Below are 27,256 nucleotides of genomic sequence, written 5' to 3'. Positions count from 1 at the left end.
GCTAAAATCGCCCCTGGTCAAAGGTATGTGTCTTTTTTCACGTCACGCTGTGCGCACGTTATTGCTTACATGAGAGGAATTGCAGAATGGCAGATAGTCAGATTAACAGTATTTTGTCTCTATCTTCAGGTTTTACATATAAACACGCAGTTACTGTCCTTCCATTTACAAAGTCAGAGGCGTCACGGTGTAATTATTTTACATGTAGTTGTTTTTTTCCTGTGTAATAATATTCAACATTGCTATCAATACATTTTTTTTTTTTTAAAAATGCCTCTCTGTGCAAAATGGGTTTAAAAACATAAACAGCTGTGGGATACTGTTTGTCCGTGATTTGAACCGGGGAACAAATCGTGGCAGGATCAGCCTGATATTATTTGTATCCCACTGTAACTTTACTGTATAAAGAGCAAACATCTCCAAAATGTCAGGAGTAGTTAGTCATTACAACAAGTGTTTGTGAACTAAAAATCAAGAATGTGGGATCCTGTTTGTCCATGATTTGAAGAGCCCAGCGCTTGCTCCCGACGGAGGGAAAACCAATTTTGCAGGGGAGACCTACCTCGGCACTTGTGCAGGTGAAGCCAAAGGAAGATATGCTTCACCATATTTTCTTGTCTTTGGCTTAGAATAAAGTTGGTTTGGAAGCATATTCAGCGATGCTTCATCTCCTGCTTTGCGTTTGTGTGGGCGCCCCGTGCCAGCAGTGTCCAAGCGTTGTTTTGTTTTTTCCCTTTTCATGCCGCGCCCCCCCTGCAATGGCTCTGCGCCCCCCCTAGGGAGCGGGCCCCACACTTTGGGAAGGTCTGACATAACCTCTGCCAGGGAGGTTGTTAGTGTTTGCATCTGTGCCTGATATTCTGTCTTATTGTCTGTAAATAGGATAACTCAAAACTTTTTTAATGAATTCAGATACAAAAATAAAAAATAAAAAAAACCTTGTGGGGGCGTAGTGTGGGCTCATGTGACCAATCCGTTTGATTTCACCCAACATCCACAGAGGTCTTCAAGGTGAGTGTCATGATCTGTTGGTCAAAAATTGACAAAAAGCCTTATAATTTAGGAAGTATGACTCTTAAAAGTGTGCTGTGTATTGTCATCATGTAGAAAGTAGTGTATAAACATATGTCACATTTGACCTGTGACCTCTCCATTAATAAATTGATCTGAAGGTCGAAGTGCTAGTAATGCCATATAGAGCTATTTAAAACCATGTTTCTTACTCACATGAAAACCAAAATAGTTCCAAACGCCAGATCTGAATGAGGGTGGGGGAGGTTCAATTTGCCATGTTGCAACTACCCTAGCTTCTGTCTCGCTAGCTCCGCCTAGGCTGCACTGTCGAGCGCAGATCCACTGAGCGCTCAACACAAACAGCATCGTCAGAAGGAAAGTTGATAAAATAAATTAAAAATGTTGTATTGTTCGATACATATGCGTACCGAACCGAAAGCACTGTATCGAACGGTTCAATATCGATACGAGTATCGTTGCACCCCTAATATATATATATATATATGCAATGATACACAAAATTCACGGTTAGGTTCGGTTCGATACTTTGGTGTCACAGTTCGATATTTTTTCGATAAAAAAAAATGTTCATGCCTTTTGAATTTGTCATTTATTAAATTGACAAAACTATATATATAAATAAATATATATATAAATAAATAAAATATGGATAAATAGGAATACCTGTGGATTGCACGTTTGAGTGAGTCTATTGCACAGTCGAATATAAGAAGAAATATTGTGAATATTGCACAGTGTAAAAAAACCCACTACAGCTCAGTTGTTCCCGCTCTTCTTTGTCCCCCTGGTCGTCTCACCTGGAGCTCACGTTTCTAGTTCATGTCATCGTGACAAAAGATTGTTAAAAATAGTTAAAAGACATCCATGAATGCACAGCTAACTGCTCTTCAACCTTATAAAGATTAACGTGCATTTTGATTATGAACCACTTTTACAAAACCAAAAGCTTCAATGTGTTTAGTGATTTATATGTCTAAAAAAACAGGTTCAGTTTGTACCTGAGAGAGCGGCTTGGTGGCGCTGAATTATATTTCCAATAGAAACACAATTTCATATGTTGTAGTAACAACATACTGCCACAAGATGGCACCCTAGGCCTACTTTACCATGCTGTTTCAGTAAAAAAAAAAAAAAGTGACAGAGCCTTGAAAGAGTGACAGAGACACTTTTTATGAACTCATCTGTAATGTGTCACCTTTTCTGTAGAATGAAGAAGTGCTTCCCTTCTTTTAAAGTAAATACAGGCTTACAAAGATCCTCAAAACATGTTTCTGAAATAATCCTAAACACAATCATTAAATCAAAAATGCAAGAAACTATTTATTTAATCACTGCTCTTCACTTAATTACTGAACTTATTAAAAAAATAAACAAATACTTTTTTCTTTTTTTAAAGAGACGTTTCTGCTGTGACTTCACTGTGGTTTGTATGTGCAGGCAGGAGTGTGACATCTCAGAACAGCAGAGGATTGTCGAGCACGGCCACTCCTGCTGCGACGCCCCCGTCTGAGTGTTCTGAGCTCTTGGTCCTCAGCAGATGGCCCACACACTCATTTGTCACCATGTCTTTACCCTGCCTGTAAGAAAACAAAGAAAAGGCTAACATTAGAAACAACCACTACATTGGGAATCTGAAAATACTTCTAAAAAAACAGCCACAAACAAAATGAGTTTAATATCAATGTAGTAGTGGTCACATACCTTACATATGCTCCAAACACTCCCAGTTCACTGAGACAGTTGCTTATTTTCAGGGGGCTGCCTTGTTTCATCAGGTAGTTCCTTACAGGGGTTGGATGGATTTTATCCATCAGAATATAGGCTGTACGCTCGGTACTCTCCTTCACTTGTTCCAGGACCTGGCAGATCTCTGATCCATAAAAGTTGTTACCTAGAAAAACAATACTACACTTAAGTACAGATAAAATGGACATGGCTAGATAGGAATTATTTCACATTAGCAGATAAAACCCCTTTTTAAAATTAGTGAAAAGAAAGTTCAGTTTTACCCAGGGAACCACACCTGGCTACACTCGGCCAGTCTCACAGGCATATGGAGAGATCTTTATTTGGCTGGGTTTTTTCCTACTTATGTTGGCTAATGCTAGCCTGCTTGCTAGTACAAGCAAGTTGCTACATATTTAGAATAAAAAAATATTAAACAAATACTGCCTCAAGTAGTCTTTCTTTCAGATGCTCCCTTTAGGGGTTGCCACAGCGGATCATCTGCCCCTTTGTCATGCTATCCCTAACATTCTCCTCTGTCACACCAACCCTGTGCATGTCCTCCTTCACCACATCCATCAATCTCTTTGGTTCTTCGCTTCCTCCTGCCTGGCAGCTCCATCTTCAGCTCTGCTACCTCCAGCCCAGCCTCCTGTCTTTTTGTCAATGCCATTGTCACCAAACCATACATCATAGCAGGCCTCACTGCCATCTTGTAATCCTTCCCTTTCACTCTTGCTGCTATCCTTCTGTCACAAATCCCCTCTGACACTTGTCTCCACCCACTCCACCCTGCCTGCACCCAACTCTTTACTTCTCTTGTGTGCTGTCTGTTGCTGTGGATAGTTGACCCCAAGTATTACATCTGATCTACCTTCACTATCTCTACTTCTTGTATCTCCACCATTATACCTGCCTCCCTCTGACTCACATACATGTATTCTGTCTCACGTCAGCTGACTTTCCTTCACCTTCTCTCCAGAGAATCTGTTGTGCTCTTTTCAGCACGAAGCCACACTCCTGCTCACTGATCGTCACCTCTTTTTCACCTAGTCTCAGCAACTTTGTCCCATAGCTTCTTGATTTATCCTTCTGTAGTTACTACAGCTTTGCACATCTGTCTTGTTCTTGAAAATCAGCAGCAGCACACCTCTCTATTCCTCGGGGATCCTCTCAGTCTCTGTTAAACGGTCTGGTCAAGTTGCCCTCTCGTCTAACTCCCCTCCTCCATCCTCCTCTCTCTTTCATTTTCTACATTCATCAGCTCCTCAAACTTCTCCTTCCAGTTCATGTGTAAAATTACTGCTAAAATAGCTCATATGAACCCTGATACTGAACTATGTATTTATCAAAACAAATGATCTGATATTACAAAGAAAACTAATGATTGCTTTTTACAGTATTAGCCCAGAGTGATGTAAGGCAGGGTGGTTAGTCAGCCATAACTTGCTAACTTGTATCTAGTAGCTTTTTCACATCCTGATCAATGTTGTTGTCAAGTGTGTCTCGTATACACTATTATCTCAGTCACAGTACAGCATGCATGAATCACAGTAGATACACAGTAACGTATACAGCAGGCAGTCATGTATGTGTCGTCACTGTTTTGACTGAGGCTAGCTCATACATGGAATGCAAGCAAATGCTGCACGTGTGTGCAGATCCATGCACTGCTTAAACTTCCCGAGTTTAACAAATGGTGAGAAACCAACACAAGTTCCATCATTTGCTTCTGGTGTTAACATCAAGTGTGCTTTATTAAAAAGTTCAGTTTACCTCCTCCTTCTCGCTGAGGCTTCAAGACAAACCGCTCTGGTGCTGCCAAGGCCATTGACACCGTTTTGTCCCCCTCTGGACCCTGTAGACGAGCACAACCACAGAGAAATAAATGAGAGGAATAAAATGTGAATGATATTGCTTACACTGAACATCAACACCCAGGTGAGGATTATCTAATGCCAAACTTTCCAAAGAATGAAAAAATCGTGTGCTTTTTCTCACCATGTCTAGAGTGTAGAGGCCGGCGAACGTCGCTCGGATCTGCTGCACAGCTTGAGGCTGGTCCGGGAAGAACCTCTCCAGGACTCCAGGTCTGGCGAGCACTTGCTGAACCTTCTTGGTACCAGCCAGCTGAGTGCTGATATCTGGACACTTCACAGCTCGAGAGCGCTCCATGAGGAGACGAGCATCCCAGCTCTGCAATTGAAAACAGACAATGAATTCTCTGCTTGTCTTTTTATCATTAGATGATTTTCCAGCATAAAACAGCCTCTACCATTTCACTAACTCTTGGAATCTTATTTCACTGCTGCTAATAACGTTTTACACACTGTCGCAGGTTTTTTAGCTTTGTTCGTTCAGATTTTCTCGTGGTTGAGATTCCTGACAAAACAGCCAGCACACCGACCAACAGAGCGTGACAATAGCTGGTTTATATTACGCTGAAATTTGACAGACAGAGACAGAAGAATGAAGGAGAACAACACAGACTCACGCTATCAAAGAGAACCTGGACAATAGATTCAGCAGTTTGGCTTAAATTTGCAAACTGTTTTAACTCGTTGTGTCCAATTAAGTGTTGGTTCCAGGGTGCTCGCCAGTTTTCCTTCACTTCCTGTTCCTGCCTGCAGAATTAACACACAGCTGCATGTATCTACACACAATGTTGCAGAGAACATTGTGGCTCAAGAGTTGGCAGTTTGTCTTGTAATCGGAAGGTTGCCGGTTCGAGCCCCGGCATCAACAGTCTCGGTCACCTACTGGTTGCCTACCGCCTACTAGTGGTGGTCAGAGTGCCCGGTGGCACGGCAGCCTCGCCTCTGTCAGTGCGGCTACAATGTAGCTTGCCATTACCAGTGTGTGAATGTGTGTGTGAATGACTGAATGTAGGGTAAAGCGCTATACAAATACAGGCCATTTACCATCTAATCACCCATTCAGGCTGACACAGCGACAGGTCTGTTGTCACTTATATCAGCCAATCAGGGCTAGACTTGGTGTTGCTAGGCAGGGAAAGAAATAAACTGGATGATAATGACGTTCCAGTTTCTCATGAATACGAATCATTTTAAGTAAGTCTGCATGTTGCATGTTTCTAACTAAACTCTAATGTAATCTTCCATTCTGTGTGCAAATCAAAAGTTGGACCTGTTCAGAAGGGTAGTTGTCAGGCATGTAACCATTCCTGAAATACACCACGGCGACCTCTTTGCCGTCCCTGAAGTGAAAGCGACATAAAAGACACATTAAGGACCACTGCTATGCGTAACACATAGTTTTTGTTAGAGATTGATACACTTAAATGATGTGTCAGTGCATTGTGAGCTGACAGAAATCGACTTACACAAAAAGCCTCTTGTCCTGATCAAGGCAGCCTGCTTTAAAGACATCTTCAAACCGCAGTCTTATTACGTGAATGTTTCTGAAACACGGCATGTTGGTGAAAAGCACAACTCTTCAAATGCTTTAAGATAATGTTTTAACTTCCACACAAAGAAAACATGCAGGTATGAGAGCTCTAACCCTTCACATGTAACACCTACCTCTTCCAAAGTTCATACTCAACGAATCGCTGATCAAAGATATTTCTCTGGACGTCTTCCACCAAGAACACGACGACTGCTCTGCAACGACAACAACTGCACCTCAAAATTTCTGGACTTTTGGTTCTCATGGTTTTGATTTTAACTGAAATGATTTGCTTTTTGGTGCCCCATACTACCAAAACTGTCACTGGCTTTTGTTGTCCTGAAGAAATGTTTGTAATTTTATGATGCACTGAGCAACCACACCAGCAGAAGCAGTGTTTGAATGTACAGTTCCACTGGCAAGATGTTTTATTCTGGATATACTAATTAATTCATCATGTATAGTGACATAATTAGACCAAGTGAATAAAGCAAAGAGCAATCAACACCATGTCTGGCATGTACTTGATGATTGTACTTCATTCTTACTTCTCTGATCCATAGAGCTCCCAGGCTTTGGCAATAGCCCTGGCCAGACCAGCTGCAGGATTATTATCCGGGATACGCTCGCTCTCCTCCAGCCTGCCGGCCATCTTCAGGATATGTCTGTCAAGCAAGATTGTAAGCACTCTCAGCAAACCTAATCACAGCACATTATGCATCATTATTTCCTGACCATGCCTCGAACAATCCAGTCTCACTCTCCCTCATTCATCTTAAATAAGTATTGTAAATAAAAGATGGACACAGCCACCACCATTCCATCCCCCAGTCATTAGCAAAGTCACGCTGTGACGCCTTAAGATGAGTATTTTTGCTGCCATCATCTTGCCACCTTGAAACTGATAAACTGTGGGAAACTGTACAGCCATAGGCTAGCAACTTGTCAATCAATCCTGCCTTATATAGTCTATATTAAATTAACTTTATATTGTATTTAATAAGACATGACATTAATGAGCCTATAAACTCATAACAGGGGCATTTTCATGTAGACGTCTATACAACGGAATATCTTTCACAACCACAAGAGGCGCCCCCTCTTGGCCATTGAAAAGAATGCAGATTAAAAGAACTTCTGCAGTAGGGCTGGGTTTTTATAATCGATTTATCGATAAAATCGATTCTGGCTTGGATAACGTAAAATCGATTCATTAAAATCCTGAATCGATTTTTTAATATAAATTTATTTTGCCCGAAATGCCAGAATCTCTGGTGAAATCTCACAAAATTTCAACAACCACCAAACAGCTAAGACAGTAAATGAGAGCAGGAACAGGGATTCTGCACAAAGACTTAAACACACAGCGCAACCCGCGGATCAGAATCAGTGAGATGTCGCCTTTCTCACCTGACGGCACGGACACGGTCGGGGCTGAAAGCCGACAGCTCGCTGATTCTGATCTGTCGGCGGGTCCGCGCTTTGTGTTCACGCCCTTTATGCGCTGATTCTAAAGCTGTTAGTTTTATCTCCCTCCAAACAATATTGACCGAACCAGCAGCAAAAGAAGATCCAAACTATGCTTCACATAAACATCGTCATGTATTCACTCTGACTTTTACTGTTTTGCTTCAACCACGATGCACAGCTCTCTCTCTCGCTCTCCCCCTCTCTCTCTCTGTACTGTTTTCTGCATTATTCGCTTGCTTGTTAAGCACAAGTCTACCGTTGTTTACAGCGCTGTCGGCCGATGGGGGTTTTTTTTTTCGTTTTATATACTTCCGAAAAGAAAACCTAATTTCTGCCGCTCAATACTGAACAAATTTAAACTTTTTAGAATTATGCAAAATGCAAAACGCTTAGCCGTGTCTCTAATAAAACCGCTGTAACTTCAGAGGTAATGTTCATGTGTTGATTAATGGTTTTCTTTCGTTTTTGATGTACTGCAGAATATTTTTATAAAATCCCAGGCCAGGAAAATCACCTTCATGTTTTTCTGTGCTTTATCCTCAGCTACTTTGACACAAAGGCCTCTGCTGTGATGCTCACACCTTTGATAAAGTCTTGCGTGTGTCAGCTTCCTTTTTATAGATACAAAAATATGTAAATGTACTGATCTGAATTATAATATTTCTGACTGTCAAAATTTCCCAGATTCAAATCGAAGTGAATCGAATCGAATCGAATCGAATTAAATCGAATCGTGGATCGAATCGATTCGGGACCTTGTGAATCGGAATTGAATCGATTCTAGAAATCAGTGACGATACCCAGCCCTATTCTGCAGTGGCTTCATTTTTCAGACACAAAGGCTATGTCTATCTTTTATACAGGGTGGGCCATTTATATGGATACACCGTAATAACATGGGAATGGTTGGTGATATTAAAGTCCTGTTTGTGGCACATTAGTATATGTGAGGGGGCAAACTCCTCAAGATGTGTGGTGACCATTGTGGCCATTTAGAAGTCGGCCATCTTGGATACAACTTTTCAATAGGAAGAGGGCCATGTGACACATCAAACTTATTGGTAATGTCACAAGAAAAACAATGGTGTGCTTGGTTTCAACGTAACTTTATTCTTTCATGAGTTATTTACAAGTTTCTGACCACTTATAAAATGTGTTCAATGTGCTGCCCATTGTGTTGGATTGTCAATGCAACCCTCTTCTCTTCACACACTGATAGCAACACTGCAGGAGAAATGGCAGCACAGGCATCCAGTATCTGTAGTTTCAGGTGCTTTTTCAAGATAAAAGTCTAAGGGGGTCAGATCGGGAGACCAATCCACTTTCCAGGAAACTGTTCATCTAGGAATGCTCGGACCTGGCACCCATAATGTGGTGGTGCACCATCTTGCTGGAAAAACTCAGGGAACGTGCCAGCTTCAGTGCATAAAGAGGGAAACACATCATCATGTAGCAATTTCAAATATCCAGTGGCCTTGAGGTTTCCATTGATGAAGAATGGACCCACTATCGTTGTACCCCATATACCCCACCAAACCATCACTTTTGTTGTTCCAACAGTCTTGGAGGGATCCATCCAATGTGGGTCAGTGTCAGACCAATTGCGGTGGTTTTATTTGTTAACTTCACCATTCACATAAAAATTTGCTTCATCACTGAACAAAATCTTCTGCGTGAACTGAGGGTCCTGTTCCAATTTTTGTTTTGCCCATTCTGCAAATTCTGTGCTCCGATCTGGGTCATCCTCATTGAGATGCTGCAGTAGCTGGAGTTTGTAAGGGTGCCATTTGTGAGTAGCTAATATCCGCCGAAGGGATGTTCGACTAATGCCACTCTCCAGTGACATGCGGCGAGTGCTACGCTGTGGGCTCTTGCTGAATGAAGCTAGGACAGCCACTGATGTTTCTTCATCAGTGACAGTTTTCTTGCGTCCACATTTTGGCAAATCCAACACTGAACCAGTTTCACAAAACTTAGCAAGCAGTTTGCTAACTGTAGCACGGGAGATGGGTGGTCTCGTAGGGTGTCTTGCATTGAAATCTGCTGAAATGACCCGGTTACTGCGTTCACCAGATATTAACGCAATTTCAATCCGCTCCTCACGTGTTAACCTCTTCGACACGTCAATGGCTGTGAACTAAGAGAAACTTGTAAATAACTCATGAAAGAATAAAGTTACGTTGAAACCAAGCACACCATTGTTTTTCTTGTGACATTACCAATAAGTTTGATGTGTCACATGGCCCTCTTCCTATTGAAAAGTTGTATCCAAGATGGCCGACTTCTAAATGGCCACCATGGTCACCACCCATCTTGAGGAGTTTGCCCCCTCACATATACTAATGTGCCACAAACAGGACTTTAATATCACCAACCATTCCCATGTTATTACGGTGTATCAATTTAAATGGCCCACCCTGTAGATTGTTTATAGCTGTATTAAATCCCAAACCTACTGACAGCAAAGCAAAGAGATTGGTGTCAACTGAAGGGGAAATAAAGGAATGTTGGGTTTTTATTTATCTTTTTTTAAAAATAAGGTAAAGCAGCTGTGTGAAACGGTGGCTATAAAGATGACAGTAAATATATTTGAAGGTCTTGGCCAACATGATCACTCTTACTGCTGAGTTCTAGTGGCTAACCTACAGAATATGGGGGACACATAAATGACCTGCTTACCTGTGTACATCTGGCGTGCGCGATGAAAGGCCTCCGAAACTGGCAGCAATGGTGTTGATCTCTATCTGCTTTAGCGAAGGCGTGTCATTCTCTCTCTGGTCCAGCATGTAGTCAGACCGATTGAGACCCAACACAATGGACTGTAACAAAGGCAAAGAATCCCAGCTGCAGCATTTGGTCACTTTATAATCCATTAATAGGTTTTTATGGTCCCAGCTACACTGTTGTAAGAACCTAATGGTTTTCTTCATTCTATGCAACAGCAGATCTAAAGATGTCACAGAGTTTTAGAAAATTGTGAAGAACTTTGTCAAGCAATAAAGCAGAACACCTGATAATTGAAGCAAGATTTTAGTTTTAGCCAAAATATAGCTTTTGCCTCTCACCCCTCTCCTCCCTGTCGTTCCCTGTCTTTCTTTCTCATAAGAAATCTCTCAGGATTTAATGGCTAGCATACGAAGCCCAAAAAGAAAAGAGCCTGCATCATCGATCCATTTCCAACTTTTTAAAAAAATTCCCTCCAAAAATGGCCCCAAAAGAAGCCAGATAGAAAGGTTTTCATGGTGAAAACACACAGTGGTGCAGGTAACCCAAAACAGCCAACACCACAAAGGAACAGATAGGCTGAAAAATCATTCCTGTAAACGTTAACACAACCTCACACCTGCAGTGATGACCCAAGATGTTCATTCTACAAATACTCTATTTGAAATCCAATCTTCCTTAACTAGAAACTGTTTGAGTTTTTCATACACTCTTTCTTTTCACTACTTTTGAATCCTTATTGAGTGCAAGCAAACAGCTTTGTTGGATTTAGCAACACACCAAGGCCTTAGAGCCCAAACAGCTCAAGTAAAATGATGATGGTAAATGGAATGATAATTGTGCAGCACTTTGCTCTAACTGAAAGGAGCTTTTTACTGCAAACCCTATTCACCCAATCACACAAACGCATCCAAACTGCCTTGTCTAACTTCGCACACACTCGATGCACTGGGGGAAACTCTGGGTTCAGCATCTTGCCTAAGAAAACTGGAATCTGGACAAACTGGGTAATCAATCCGCCAACCTTCCAACTGGCAGACGCTGCCTCCTGAGCTCCCCCCTAACACCAGTGTCATCGCGGCTGTGCTGACATACCTGTGACCTGCCTTCTTTAAGGATCTGTTGGTGGATTTTGAACAACCTTGCAGTGAAATCATCCACAGCGATGGTGCTGTAAACAGACACTTTGTTAAAATCTTGTCAGCAGGTTTTTCATCACAGTGTATTCATTTTGAATTAAACTAATGGGTCATTTGAAGACAGACTTCAGAGACTGTGACAATAATGAGTTTTTTTCTTCCAAACCACATACATGAGGTCATAATGCATCCTACCTAGCCAAAGCTTCTTGTAGGAAGTCTGCATCCTGACTAATCTTGTCCACCAGGGTGTTGTAGTGTGTTTGCACTGCCAGAGCCTGGGAGAATACAGCTTTGGGTACAGGTGTGGGGAACAGTGTGAATGGAGCAAAGGAGACCACCTGAAAAACAAGATGTAAAATGTGAGGAAAGAGTGCTGACCAGGGGAAACAAAACAAAACAAAGCAAAAAAAAACCCCCAAAAAAACCTGTTGGACAAACACTGGAGATGGCTTGTGGACTCAAAACACGGGCTTAATAAAGATCTCTCTGAAATCCTCTGCCCTAAGGCAGAACAAATTCCTAACATGACTTCACATTCAACACGGCCTTTTCATCAGCAACGGTTTAACATTCCACTGGTATGTGATCTCTGTTGTTGAGGCTTATTACCTAACATATGAATTCTGTTAAAGATGCTAAAAAAAAGGTTTACTTACTTTTTTTTTTTGTTTAAGCATTTATTTAAAGTATAACTACTTCACTACTTTGCTCATGGTCATTCAATCACATTCAGCTAAAACTGGACAAACAGATTAAATCAGTTGTTAAGGTCAGTCTCATTCAGTTCAGTATGATTGACTTAACCCTTTGTTTTAAAGACCTGTAACTGGTCATATGCTATATTCCCTAAAGCAGGGCTCGCAAAATTACTAGCCCGACGTCCCGGGGCTAGTAATTTTGCCAGTCGGGCTACCAAAATCTATCTCTGCCCTGCCCGTCGGGCTATCATAGGAAGGAAAATATATGTCAATGCTTTTGCATTCTTTTGGAAATGTAGCTGAGTAATTATGTCATTGGCATCAGTGAGCCACTGTCAATATGTGACATATTGAAATTGTGTTTGAATTTGCGCTTGTTTTTTGCTTTCACTTTGCAATCGCGCGAACTGTGTATAGAGAGCGACAGCACTGATTGGTGAGTGACGATAATTTGCGCACCAATTCCTCTGACATCGTTTTATCAATTGTTAGCTTACTATGCAAACATGACAAGTGAAATCTCCCGCAGCAAGCTTAAACATGTGAGAGGTTGATCGCGCAGAGAATCGCTGAGCGTTATGTGAGTGCGTGTGTAAAAGCAGCAGGATATATATTTTAGTTCTGCTGAGCCAAATAAGACAGGTCAGCGTGAAGAAGTGACAGCCAAAGAAAAGCTTACCACAAAATGGAAAAGTTATGACAAATCAGAATATAAGGCAAAAATAAAGTGCAGCTTTATGGTTTCATGGACAAAAGAATTTCTGTGGCTGCAATATGACAAGCTAAATAACCAGGGGTGCACATAAGTGGTCCACAGGTGCGCATTCGCTGTCAAAATAAAAAACGCGCACAAGATAAGAAGTTGCAACGCGTGTTTGCGTACATAGGATTTTCTGGAGGAGGACAGACATTTGGTTAGAACTCTTAAAGATGTCAAAGAAGCAAGCTCCTTTAAGCAATTACTTTGGTGTTCCTCCACCTCCAAAGTGAACTACCACTGGCACAATTTAGCAGTCTTTGCAAACTTCAAAAAGCAAATGTCCTAGATCTTGGTTCCACTTGCCTCTTACCCATGACTTCAGTGGAAATTTCAAATTCAGGATCTGACACAGACTGATTCATGTTCTACACAGTTCTTACAAGTTCATAGAAATTTCTGTTCAATTAGAACCAAGTATTTGACTTGATGATTGTAATTTTTATACAATGTTGTAATTTGTGTTTCAACAATTTTTTGATTAATGTTTTGTTTCCGTTACAATATTATACTTTATTGTATAATATTGTAAAGGAAACAAAACAGGAAACAAAACATCAATCAAAAAATTGCTCTCTTTTTTATTCGGGCTACTTAAATTTATTTTGGGCTACCAAAAACTGAAGAGTCTCTGCCCGAAGGGCTACCAGGGATTTTGAAATTTTGCGAGCCCTGCTAAAGTCTCCGTCTGGCAATCCGATGGACGACTCTGGGTTTGTCCATTGCCAGGAGAATTGTGCATTGGTCTTAATATGACATCTATTACACGCTTGCAGCTGGTCTAAAATACTGTAGGTTACCTATTAATGGCTAAAGAGAAGCAAGACCAGATTACTGAAATTTTAGCCTCCCTTCACTGGTTACCTGTTTGTTTAAGAATCAGTCAGTCAACATGTTCCCAGTAGTTCCATAATCCAAAAGCAACAAGTATATGTGTTTTCTATCTAACATTCACACACATTCACACAACCTGTGGATAGTATCTTGCCCAGTGACATTTGGCATGCAGACTGGAGCAGCCAGCCATGATCAATGACCTCCTCTACCTCCTGACCTACAGCCACCCCTCAATGCTACAACCGCTACATGCTACATGTGTGTATAATTTGCACCTCAGATGAGTTGGGGGTATCCTGGAGCCTCATTAGGACACCCTGTGTAACGGCTGAGTCTTTTGCCCCCTCTGCCAATTTTTTTATCAAAGCCGAGTTCATCAGCATCTCTTCTGGTATCCCCTGCGCCATTCTCATTCACCTGAAGTAGGATAACCAAATAAGATTACTATTACTACTAATTCAATTCAATCTTTATTGGCAGACTTCATGTCCATAAAAACAAGACAGAAACACACACACAACCCCCCCCCCCCCCCCCCCCCCAAACACAAGGTATAAACCATTAAATATATATATATATGTATATAAATAAGTATATAAAGCATTTGTAAAAATATAAAACCATAATATACATAAAACACAATGACTTAAAATAAATCAATAAATACACAAACACTTTAACCAGTGCTTTCTCAGACTGGATGAGTAACGAGAACCACTCACTGTCGGATCTGTAAGTGCTAAAATTATACTGTTACTCGAACCATCCAGTCGTTCTCTAATATTGAACATTAACTTTCTTAAAAGTGCTTTAAAAGTCCAAACACCCACAGCTACAAACATCTGGCTGGCACTACCACTTCTAGGTATCCTGCAAAGGATTCTCATCGCATCATTATATGCAACATGCAGCTTCAGCATGCTACATTGTTTGTAGGATGACCACAAGGGGGCAGTATATAGCGGTGTGCAATACGCTTTAAACAAAGCCACTTTAACTGGAAGTGAACAAAAGCTGAATTTGCGTGCAATAGTATTTGCCTGCAAATAGAGCTTACATCGTTGTCTGTATATGTCATCATCATCATTCATTTACTCAGTAATAAAGTGACCGAGGTATTTCACCTTTTTATGAACTTCAAGAGTTTTTTGTGCCAGTTTAAACAAAGGGAAATTTAGCTGTTTATCCTGCTTGGTTCTACATACTAATGCCGGGCTCACACTGTGCGATTTTTGGCCCATTTTGAGCCGATTTTAGAGTCGTGCTACCGTTTTGGCGATCGGCCCAATTTTGGCCTTCATCGTGCGTCGTGCATCGTGTAGTATACGTGGGGTAACGAGAAGCGATTAACACCTCACGACCAGCTCCCGATCATCAATCGCTTGGTCGCGACCGTCCTGAGGGTGTCACCGCAGTTTCTCACACTGCGCACGCGCAAACACAAATGTCAGCGAAAAAGACGGAGCTGCACGGCAGTGCAGCGTGTGATCTGGACACAAGCGATGGAGGCACTTGTAGAACTTTGGAAAGCTCATCCGAGCCTTTTCGATGTGGCCTCACAAAATTATCACGACCACAACAACCGTGAAAATAGTTGGATAGACATTGCTGCTCAATCACAGCTGCCTGATCAGTGTTTTTCATTAGCAATTTAGCAAAGTTGATGGCGGTGGTGTGCGTGTCTGTATGAGTGAAAGACAGAGAGGGAGAGTGAGCGACAGATTTTCTGCTATAACCTTCATTTTACGGACGCACAGTGTGAGCACTCAGGTCGCATCCGAGTATCGGGCCGTATAGTGTGAGACCCTGCATCGTGACCTACGAACTTCTAACCCCTGCGAGTCAATCGTACAGTTTGAGCAGGAGCTGAATCGCGCGACTGACAAAATCGCACAGCGTGAGCCCGGCATAACGGTACACTGCGGTAATACTAACGTTATTACCGTTACTCATCACTTAAATTTCCTAAACTGCTTTACATGATACACATATACATATACACAAGCGTAAATACTAAAATAAATTATATTTAAATAACAATAATTACAATTAGGGTTGCCAACCGTCCCTTAAAAAACGGAATCGCCCCGTATTTAGAAACAAAAGTACACGTCCCGTATTGAGCTGAAAAGGGACGCACTTAATACAACAGATGCCCACAACAAAAAGCATGGCCAACAGGGAAACAAACGCCGACACTGCGTGCAAGTCTCAGACGACAGTACACCTGAAGCTGTGCAAACACTGTGCGATTTTCAAACTGCACGATTGGTTCGCATGGGTTTTAAGTTCGTAGGTCACGATGCAGGGTCTCACACTATACCGCCCGATGCTCGGATGCGACCTGAGTGCTCACATTGTGCGTCCATAAAATGAAGGTTATAACAGAAAATCTGTCGCTCGCTCTCCCTCTCTGTCTTTCACTCACACAGACACACACCACCATCAACTTTGCTAAATTGCTAATGAAAAACATGATCAGGCAGCTGTGATTGAGCAGCAATGTAAATCCAACTATTTTCACGGTTGTTGTGGTCGTGATAATTTGGTGATGCCACATCGAAAAGGCTCGGATGAGCTTTCCAAAGTTCTACAAGTTGTGCCTCCATCGCTTGTGTCCAGATCACACGCTGCACAGCCGTGCAGCTCCGTCTTTTTCACCGTTTACGTGTTTGCGCGTGAGCAGTGTGAGCGGCTGCGGTGACACCCTCACGAGCGATTGATGATCGGGAGCTGGTCATGAGGTGTTAATCGCTTCTCGTTACCCCACGTATACTACACGATGCACGATGAAGGCCAAAATCGGGCCGATCACCAAATTGGTCGCACGACTCAAAAATCGGCTCAAAATGGGCCAAAAATCGCACAGTGTAAGCCCAGCATTAGACCAGCAATGTTTGTTCCTCTCAGAGAAAGAAAAAAAGGCTGCAAAAGTACAGGGAAGAATGGGAAAAGGAAAACACCTGGCTGGAAAAGTACACGATAACACCTATAAAGCGCACTATAAAGCTACTGAAGCCAATTGCACTAAATGCACTAAATGTGCACTGTTACAAGAATATTTTTCTTTCTATTGTTTTCTATTAATTTATATAATTTTAAGTTAAGCAGGACAGAGTTCTTTTAAAGAAAGATTTACTTTTATTCTCAAAAGTTAAGCATGACAGGCTTCTGTTTAAGAAAGAGACCTGTTTTATTGTGTTAATGTTGTCATTTGGAGCTAAAAATAAATGGCTAAATGATTTTTGTTTCCCATGTGTTGATATCACAAAGAATACGCATCTACTTAAATCAAATTAAGTCAAATGATTAAAAAATAATAATAATTTCACACACAAAAAAGAGCTAAAAAATTCACGACACTGGGAAGGGTGAAGACAACTGGGTCGCCCGGTGTTCCAGATCTACTGGCGTTTAGATCAACTGGCGTTGGTCGAACAGATGTGTGGCAGTCTTGCGTTTCAGGAGCTGCTACCGACAAACCAGCAAAAAAACGCCAAATGTGTCACCTGTGACACTTGTGAGGTTATCTCAAACACACTCCGTCAGTCTTGATGCTGTTGAACAATAAAATGTTTAAAAATGTGGCGAGTTTACCTGGTGATATCCTCATGCGCGACGCGATCGCGAAAACAGCAAACAATTAACACCACGCCGATGTTGTTCACAGGACAGCAAGAGTAAACGATCGGGAGACTCTTGTCGTCGTTATCGTTCCCCTCGCACCTTTTATTTCTCCGAATTCAGCGTTTTTGCTGCACAACTAAAGCGAGCAGTTTACTCTGTGCACTAACATGGAGTCGAGTCAACCAGCGCCACCTCTGGCCAAGTGCTACAGCCTACAGCCAGATCAACTTGTGACACACATCTGCACCACGTTTGAATTCGTTTCATGCACAACACATTTGTACCTTTCAATTGTCTCTGTTTGTGCGTCATGCAAATAAACCTTTGACAAGAATGAAATGATATCATATATTCCTTATTGGCCTACATTTATACAAAATTCCAAATTATATACACAAAGTCATAGAAATCACCACCCCTGTTCATCATGATTTTAATATTCTCTTTTACCATGACAATGAAATATGCCTTGGACAAATATGACACATTAATATTTCATTAGTGTTGTCACATCACATCCTGTAAGCAGAGTCTGTCTGTGTCTTTTCTCTGGAAATGAATATTTCCAGCCAATATAGGCAATCCATCAACATGGCTGGAGAGTTGGTAGTTATATACAGTCTGTATAAGTGTGGTTAATCTAATGAACATTTGCAAGGAGATGGCAGTTACTGTGAATTTACAGCAGTTACACAGTGATTAGTAATAAACAGCCAGTGAGAGTGAGCGGATTTAAGAAAGTCAGTGACTCAGGTGTGTCGCTTGGTTTGTCATCTGTTTGTCAGACTGGAGGAGACGTAGAAATCTTTTGTTTTAAATCTAAGTTAGGAAGATTCCTGTTTTAAAACAAGCACTTTTTGTGAGAAATGCAAGAAGTACATCTGCAGAAAGCCCACAGTTACATTCTGTCCATCATGTGGACAAAACTGAAAATGTTGAACATTGAAAAACTGAGAACGTTGGGCAAGTTCAAAAGAAATGTGTTTGTAAGAACAAAAAACCAAATTGTTCCTACAATAGTTATGGAAAGTCAAACTGTTGTATGTCTGTGTTCTACATGTTTATCTCATGGGAAATAAAGTTGCTATTGTTTTATTGCAGTTTTTTGACAATCCTGAGTGGATTTACACAGTACGGGTCAAAATGACCCGCAACAAAATCAATGTCATTTTTTTGTTTTTCAACATAATACAAGGGTTAATTTCCAAAACTTGCATATGATCTTCAATTTGAAGCAGATCCACTATCACATAGCAGCTGGAGCAGTCTCCAATGGAGGTCAGTCCACTGCTGCCACCTGTGGCCAAATACCACAACCTACTACTAGATTAACTTGTGACACATCTGCACCTGCTGCTATGATCACATTGAGTAGAGGCTGAGTGGCTGCACTTACTCCTGGTACATCCAAATCTACCCACAAACATGTTGAAAGATGCAATCCCAGCAATGTGGATTGTCAACACTAAAAACAATCAGTAAGCAAAGACAACAGGGATCAATTTTCTCTGTTTATTTAACACCCACAACATTAGTAGTCGCCTTCTGCACAGGGGAAGTCCACACACACTGTGTGGTACCACTTTCTGCAGAAGGTGCAATCTGAAAGATTGAATGAGATTGTTGGGGTCATTGTCTGACTGTTTATTACTAATCACCTGCTGTACATTCACAGTAACTGCCATCTCCTTACAAATGTTTATTAAATTAACCATACTTATACAGACTGTATATAACAACCAACTCTAAAATGTTTGTTCGCAGAGAAAAGACACAGACAGACTACGCTAACGACATGTGATGTTACAACACTAGTGAAATATTAGTGTCATTTCATTCTTGTCAAAGGTTTATTTGCATGACGCACAAACAGAGACAATTGAAAGGTACAAATGTGTTGTGCATGAAACGAATTCAAACGTGGTGCAGATGTGTGTCACAAGTTGATCTGGCTGTAGGCTGTGGCACTTGGCCAGAGGTGGCGCTGGTTGACTCGACTCCATGTTAGTGCACAAAGTAAACTGCTCGCTTTAGTTGTGAAGCAAAAACGCTGAATTCGGAGAAATAAAAGGTGCGAGGGGAACGATAACGACGACAAGAGTCTCCCGATCGTTTACTCTTGCTGTCCTGTGAACAACATCGGCGTGGTGTTAATTGTTTGCTGTTTTCGCGATCGCGTCGCGCATGAGGATATCACCAGGTAAACTCGCCACATTTTTAAACATTTTATTGTTCAACAGCATCAAGACTGACGGAGTGTGTTTGAGATAACCTCACAAGTGTCACAGGTGACACATTTGGCGTTTTTTTGCTGGTTTGTCGGTAGCAGCTCCTGAAACGCAAGACTGCCACACATCTGTTCGACCAACGCCAGTTGATCTAAACGCCAGTAGATCTGGAACACCGGCCCTGGCCACGAGGTGTCCCTTATTTATTTCTCAGGGAGTTGGCAACCCTAATTACAATGAAACACGTCATACATCGATAGTAACATTAAACAATACATTAAATATTTTCTTTTCTGTAATAATCGTGTTATAGGATAGTTTATAATATCAAAACAACACATGTGGCTAACTTACCTGCTTAAGTTTAACCAGGTCGTTTAACACCGTCTGTTAGCGGTCACCGGTAGTAGAAGCTAGTTAGCTATCAACCTAGAAGGTTCCCTTGGACTGTGTTCTCATCAAATACTTTCACACTTATGCAGAGAGCGATTAAGACTGCCACCCTTTACCTTCCACGGTGCATCACAAGACCTAACCGGAGCATGTACTCACTTCAATCCCTCACGCATAAACGAGATGAATCGGCTGAACGGCTACTACCAACCAAAGCTGATTGGTCGACCGGGGGAGTCGTATTAGATAACCGGAACCACATGCTTCGCTTAGCCAATCAACGACCGGGACGTCATCGGAAAAGCCAGAAGTTTTGAAAAGGCACTGCTGACTGAAGAATGAGACAGCATTTCATGTAGAACAGAGGTAAATGCGTGTGACTTATTAAACAAGCGGGTTTACTTCATCTTTGATTAGAAGTAATATTGTTTGACCGAAATTAAAAAGCAAAACCAAACGCGGCACTAACCTTTATTTCGTGTTGCTATTATGTCAAAATACTAAGAAAATTATTTATAAAGTGCACGATAACAGTGTTTGAATGTTAGTTAAGACACCAAGGCTCCTTAAATAAACAAATAGAAACACACAGTTATTAAGAGAACTTAATGCTGGGGAAATATACTCATGTTTATAACGTCCATGCTTACCAGCCTTTACCGCGCACTTTAGCTTGCTAAACGATGGGGAAGTGCGCAACGGAGAGTGCCGGTGTTGCAGGTTAACTGTTTTTTATGTTAACTGGTTGGATTTGTTTACATATTCCATTCTCCATGTTTCAGATGTTGGATCCGCAGATTCGTCTTTTTCACCGCGTGGTCGTATGTCATATAGTTTGACAAGATTAAAGACCTCGACAAAAAAGGTTTCCATCTCCAGCTCGTGCAAATGCATACACGTGTCAATACACGGTTTTTTTTTTGTCTGAAATGTACATTTCACCTTATTTTTATTGCCACTTGTTTGGATGTAATGTTCTATCACTGTCAGAAGGTGGCAGTCATGGTTCAATCATAAAAACCTTGATTTAGAGCATGTTTTAATGCTGTTCATTGTTGGTTTTCACTAAAAAATATTCTGACTCACTGAGTCTTAATTGGCTCTTCTCTGTAGTGATTCTCCAGTCGGTGGTGCCCTTAAGGCCCATATGGTTTGCTAATATACAACACTAACCCTGGCTGCTGAGGATTTAGCATAATTTTTCCAGTTAGAGCCTAAAGTATAAAAGACTGAAACTGAAAATCTTTAGTCCATTTTTAAATGACAGCCTCTTTCAATTTTAATGAACTATAAAGAATTTTAAAAAGCTAACCAAAGAATACTTTAATCTGAGATCTGGGGAAATACAGATTAATTGTTTTATTTTTTATGCTTACATTGTTTTACTTTGCACACAGAAACAAAATTATTTCATAAAAATGAAAATCACCAAGGTCTAAATTAATTCCCTCCCCAATGCTAATAGTCAGTTGTGATTCCTTTTTGCTGGAACAGCCTGCAACCATTTGTTGTAGTTTTCAGCAGTTCTCACACACATTTCTGATCAATCCCAGCTCATTTGTCTTTCTTCTTCTGAGTCTCATATACTCCTCCATATCCTCAGAAAATAGACTTGCCGTTTCTGTGCTGACTTGGTGATGATACTGAATGAAAGGCAACTGTGTCAAAATTCATAATCATATTCCAAATTTTGAGGAAAAGTTCACTATGGAACAAGGATTATCTCACTCGACAGTTTACTCCACCCCAGTAGAGGGAGCTAAAGCTTTCCCAATGCAAGTCACTCAGATCTGTTGTGTTTTTTCTCTGCATACAAGCCCACAGGCCTTCCAGCTAATCAGTAGGTTTCATTAAGGTCTGTTGGCTCAGCATATGAGGGAGAACAAATGACCAAAAAGAGCAGCTATAATAGGATGATGTCACTTTGGTAGCACATGGCAAAAGAGGGCATCCAGCCAGTGTGTTCAGGAAGCACTGAACTGTGACTGTATAATTTAGCACTGTGTTTGTGTGTATGCTTGTAGATGGCGAGTGGACAGCTGTCAAGGGCGGAGGCATTGGCATGCTCGGGCTGCAGGCATGCGTGCCATGTGATGCTCTACGCTGACACGAAAGCTCAGCTGTTTGGAAGAATTCCCATCAAACATATCATACTGGTGAGGTGTGTGTGTGTGTGTGTGTCATTTGAGCTACTCTAACACACACACACCTTTACATGTCTGCCTCTTTGAGTGAACAGGCATATTTCTGTGTGTCACTTCCACAGATGCAGATGCGCTTTGACGGTCTGCTGGGTTTCCCTGGCGGGTGAGTCTTTCCTGGTGCTGCTTTTGCTCCTTGCAAACATAGGTACATTTTAGCTTTTGGTTTGTAAAGCCTTCTTGTTCTTCACAGAAGAAAGAAAAAAGAAACCCTTTACAGCTCAGAACAAACATTCAAACACTGATGCTACAATCCTCGTCCTGCAAGGATTGGCGATGATAAAATGTGCCTGATGGCTTCTTGTTTGAAGCGACTTATCTTGCCTTAAACCCCTATTTGTAAAGATTGAGATTGTCACATACTGCTTAATTAGTATTCTGCTAAATGAATCACTTGTGCCTTTGTGATTTACTGTAGTCGCTGCCAGGATCTCTGGCATTTCATTTGCCAGCACAGTGAAATTATATAACAAGGAGGCAAAGAGACAGGGCTGAAAAATGATAGAGACATATGCAAAACAAGGGAAAACTACATCAGCAAATAGCAACAGTGGAAAGCTCTATTGATACAACTACATATGAATTGTGTAGCCTCTGTTTTTAATATATTGCTGCAGGTGGTGTATGAAGAAATCTTTCAAAAACGTGTACTGCCTGGCAACATTAAACATCCAAAACTCTAGTTAGTTGTGTAAATTCGGTCTGCTACTCAAGTTAGCTGTTAGACTTGTGCATGCACATCCATCCATTTTTTGTCAGAGTCACAGGGGCAGCAGTCTAAGCACAAGTCCCCTCTCTTTCTCCCCGGCCAGTTCCTCCTTCTCATCTGGGAGGGACTCCAAGGCATTCCCAAGCCAGCCAGGACACATGATCTGTGTCCTGGGACTGCCCTGGCATCTTCTGTCAGTAGGACATGCCCAAACCACCTTAACTGGTTCCTTTTGATGTGTAGGAGTAGAGGCTATACTCTGAGTGCGTCCTAAATGTCCAAGTTCCTCAAACTCTTTGGCCAAGGGACCAACCTTTGAAGGAAGCTTATTTCTGCTGCCTCCACCCAGAACTTGTGGTCATAAGTGAGAGCAGAAGCGTAGATCAACCGGTAAACTCACACTTTTCCTTTCACACTCAGCTCTTTCTTTATCACAGAATACCTGTACAGCATCTGTATGACTGCAGACGCCACAGAAATCCATCTGCCAGTCTGCTGCTTCACTCATCCTTGCTTGTAAACTAGATCCTGATAGACTTAGGGCAACAACTCATCCCTGAGTGTTCCGCCCTTTTGCAGTTCAGGACCATGGTCTCAGACTCGAAGGTGTTAATTCCGATTTGCAATTTAGAACAAACATTCATGTTGCCCTTTTGGAGGCAGTCTGTTCACTTTGTATCAGTGGCCATCGTCAGCTCAAATGACAAATTTACATTTTATTTGTGACAAAATGTTTTTGTTTTGGGTTTTTTTGCTTTTGAATGCTAAACTAATATCTTCAAATCATCAGTCTGTTGGCACTGTGACTGATTCTACATGCCCGGATAAATTGAGTGAGAGTTTGTGAGTTTCTTTGGCTTTCTTATGCCTTAGACCAGTCAAACAAATAGTTTTTGGCTGATTTTGAGTTTGAGGTTATACCAGAATTACATTAGAGCAGGTTGCGCCACAGATGGATGTTCTATTGAAATGTGGTTATACGGCTGCATTTCTCTAAAAAAAAAATGTTTTTTAATTTCTGAGCTCTTTGAAGTCTGTGTATTGACACAGTGTGTCACTACATTTCATGGTTATTTTTAGCCATATATTTGTTGTAGACAGCATCTGGGTCACTGCCCTCTGCAGCAGTGCCAAGTTGGAAGCAAAATCATCTCAAACTGAAAAAAAAAGAAGTTTGAGTTTATTTGAACCACAGCTCATTCTGCACTAGACTCGTCTCGCATCATCAAAGGGGCCCTCTACTGCTTATTTCCATTTTAGTTTTTTTAACTGATTTGATCTACTATAGTAGCTTTGCATGATTCACAATTCAAAATAGTCATTCATCTTATACTGAGCCTCTATTCAATTCAATTCAATTCAATTTTATTTATATAGCGCCAAATCACAACAAAAGTCGCCTCAAGGCGCTTCATAGATACAGAGAAAAACCCAACAATCATATGACCCCCTATGAGCAAGCACTTTGGCGACAGTGGGAAAGAAAAACTCCCTTTTAACAGGAAGAAACCTCCCCCTCCAGGCTCAGGGAGGGGCGGCCATCTGCTGCGATCGGTTGGGGTGAGAGAAGGAAGACAGGATAAAAGACATGCTGTGGAAGAGAGACAGAGGTTAATAACAGATATGATTCAATGTAGCCACAGTTTTAGCTACTGTCCCTTTAAGTTCACCCTCCCTTTCAGACAACTTTCTTCTGATTGGCTGCCCCTCACGAAGAGATGTTGTTAACGGTATGTGGGTGGGGCTGTTCCCGCTCTCTGACCCAAACACTGAAGCCTGAACTGTTGGCTCATGAGGATTGCCTTAACTCACACTTTCCTCATTATTTAAATCTTTAGCCCTGTCAATATGGACATGCATAATAGCACCATTTTAACCTATTATGGCGCCAGTGTCTGGCAGCCTCGCCTCTGTCAGTGCGCCCCAGGGTGGCTGTGGCTACAATGTAGCTTGGCATCACCAGTGTGTGAATGTGTGTGTGAATGGGTGGATGACTGGTTGTGTAAAGCGCTTTGGGGTCCTTAGGGACTAGTAAAAGCGCTATACAAATACAGACCATTTACCATTTATTAATTGTGGGGCCACAATTAAGCTGTGCATGAGTTATCACTCATGTTCTGTGGAAAAAAACAAAAGAATCCAAGCACCACAGCAGAAAATACTCAGTAAGCGTAACAAAGATTGATAATGATACCAATAATGATAATAAACGTGTTTTTTTTAAAAAAAAAAAAAAAAGAGGATTCCCAACTGTGCCCAGTCACAGTTCTGTCCACACAGCTTTGTTAGAGAGTGACCTGCTGAGACACGATACATGTAAAAGCAGCGGTCACTTCAGTTAATTGCACGACAACAAGAGGCCTTTTCTGTCCCTTCCAGTGACATTTACGAGGGTTAAGAACCTCTCTAAAGAGCTGCTCTTAGTTGTTGGTGTTCTCCTAATGATAATGGAAATGTGCGTCTGGATGTTGACCAATGCTTTGACACTCTGGCAACAGTACAAAACACACCTAAACTCCTTCAGAGATTTTTATAGAAGCCTATAAATTGCTCTGTCACATTTTCTTTTCTTTTTTTTATATTTCAAACTTGATATGTTCGAATCACACAGAGCTGTTGATAAGCGAGTGTTCCGTATAGAACAGTTGTTGGCTAATATCCAAAGCGATTTGCTTTTAGGCATTTAACATCCCGCTAGCTGTTACCTTTTGCTTTCCTTTTGCTGTACTTGTGCTCTTCTGGATACAAACGTCACTCTGATCACTTTGGCAAATGTTTTTATCTTTGCGCACTGTCAAACACAGTGAAACTGTATCTTTAGCCTCCATGCATTTCGTCCATTGTGTCCGGTATATTGTTATTGTAACAGTTCAGGTTGAGCTTTTGTTACTATATTTTTTTGCCCATTTTCTAGGATGAGACTCGAAATCTAGTGACTTGAAGGAGAAGTGATCAGCACCATAACCTGGGCAAACTAACTTAGGGCTTTAAATTGAATTAGCCTTTCAATTAGTGTGATTTATTGTCAGGAGAGCAGTGCCTCTGACATCGTTTATCTACTTTCACATCTGTTGCTGACCTTTGATTCTCACACTTCAGGCTCGTTAACCCTTCGGAGGAGACCCTTGAGTCGGGGCTTAGCAGGGAATTGTCAGAAGAGCTGGGCCTGGCTTTGCCAATCTCTGTTGAAGATCATGTGGATTCTTGCTATGCACCTCCTTCCTCCCCCTCCTCCTCTTCACGTCTTATCACTCACTTTTATGTGAAGAAGATGGATGAAGAGCAGATTAGGGAGGTGGAGAGGGCAGCTGCATCCACTGCAGCAGATCACGGTTTGGAGGTAATGTGTCCTTCCAGAGTGACTGATTGCAGCGATTTACCTGATGTCATGCTCTGATCCTCACCACCTTCTTTCTCTGCCTGACTCCAGGTCCTGGGAATGGTCAGAGTCCCTCTCTACACCATGAAAGGAGGAGGAGGGCTCGCATCCTTCCTGTCGCACTCTTTCATCGGCAACGCTCGCTCCCAGCTGGTCCACTCGATGCTGAGACTCAACCTGGTCGCCCCCGGGGAGTTGCACACAGCCCTGACGCACTCTCTAAAGACTCATGCACACACAAAACAGGACCTGCAAGCAGCCCTGGCACTGACCCAGGGATTGAGGAAACAGTTTTTAAAAAATGCAACTGCATTGCTACATCCTCTCAAAATGTAAATACAGATCCATCAGGACTGTTATAGACAAAAGGTGATTTCAAATCCACTGTAACTTATATTCTGGCAACTCCCCGGCATACATTAGTATGGAAAGCCAAAGGTGGGAGGCCAGCAGCAAGAACAGAGCAGGCATTAAGGACAACGGATATGACACTAATTGAGTCAGACATGGCATTAAAATAAGAGAGGCAGGAGTGGAGGTGGGTTGCAAAGCGGCTTGTAGATGCACAGTAACCGTGGGCAGACTGAACCGGCTTAAATAGCGTGCCCTATTTGAGATTTGTCAATTAACTGTGTAGAAGGGCCTCAGCTGAGCTTGATTTCCGTGGTCCGCCTGAACTAACCCTATGCTCGGTTTTGACCCTCTGCAGCACAATCTCACACATAAACCTCCACACTCACACTCATGCTGTCACGCTGACTCTGAGCTGGTGACTCATAATTGCATACTGTGCACCAAACAGTTTGGGGCAAAACATTATCAGCTCCCTTACAATTAATGGAAATAAAGCTGTTCACACTGCCCATCACTTCTGAGTCTTTACTGTCATTTCTCTTCATTTCAGTCGTCAGCACTGTGTTGAT

The 27,256-nt window shown here is 41.7% G+C and overlaps 2 protein-coding genes across 3 annotated transcripts; one reads left to right on the top strand and one right to left on the bottom strand.

The window, feature by feature from the left end:
• Positions 1 to 2,201: 2,201 nt before the first annotated feature.
• Positions 2,202 to 20,289, bottom strand: LOC148096928 (glutathione synthetase-like). Its single transcript, XM_087833696.1, has 13 exons — positions 20,006 to 20,289; positions 14,072 to 14,213; positions 11,697 to 11,842; positions 11,458 to 11,533; positions 10,318 to 10,457; positions 6,717 to 6,833; positions 6,303 to 6,383; positions 6,104 to 6,181; positions 5,908 to 5,977; positions 4,762 to 4,956; positions 4,537 to 4,618; positions 2,737 to 2,926; positions 2,202 to 2,612 (listed from the first exon to the last, which is right to left on the bottom strand). The coding sequence occupies exons 2-13, from the start codon at positions 14,207 to 14,209 to the stop codon at positions 2,489 to 2,491; spliced, it is 1,437 nt and encodes a 478-aa protein (XP_087689822.1). The 5' UTR covers positions 14,210 to 14,213; positions 20,006 to 20,289; the 3' UTR covers positions 2,202 to 2,488.
• Positions 20,165 to 27,201, top strand: zgc:103759 (U8 snoRNA-decapping enzyme). 2 transcript variants are annotated; one of them, XM_035905700.2, is made up of 6 exons: positions 20,165 to 20,410; positions 20,827 to 20,909; positions 22,069 to 22,200; positions 22,311 to 22,351; positions 26,054 to 26,294; positions 26,385 to 27,201. In XM_035905700.2, exons 2-6 carry the CDS (start codon positions 20,868 to 20,870, stop codon positions 26,667 to 26,669), a joined length of 741 nt encoding a protein of 246 aa, XP_035761593.1. In that variant the 5' UTR covers positions 20,165 to 20,410; positions 20,827 to 20,867; the 3' UTR covers positions 26,670 to 27,201. The 2 variants fall into 2 exon arrangements, with proteins under 2 accessions (XP_035761593.1, XP_006785318.1); XM_006785255.3 differs by lacking the exon at positions 20,827 to 20,909 and having other exon boundaries at positions 20,170 to 20,410.
• The last annotated feature ends 55 nt before the right edge of the window (positions 27,202 to 27,256 follow it).

Source organism: Neolamprologus brichardi, chromosome 20, assembly GCF_056152115.1.
Source record: "Neolamprologus brichardi isolate AB-2024 chromosome 20, ASM5615211v1, whole genome shotgun sequence".
Taxonomy (NCBI): domain Eukaryota; kingdom Metazoa; phylum Chordata; class Actinopteri; order Cichliformes; family Cichlidae; genus Neolamprologus; species Neolamprologus brichardi.
The sequence above is the reverse complement of the archived record's forward strand: the minus strand, read 5'-3'. Positions and strand labels throughout refer to the sequence as shown.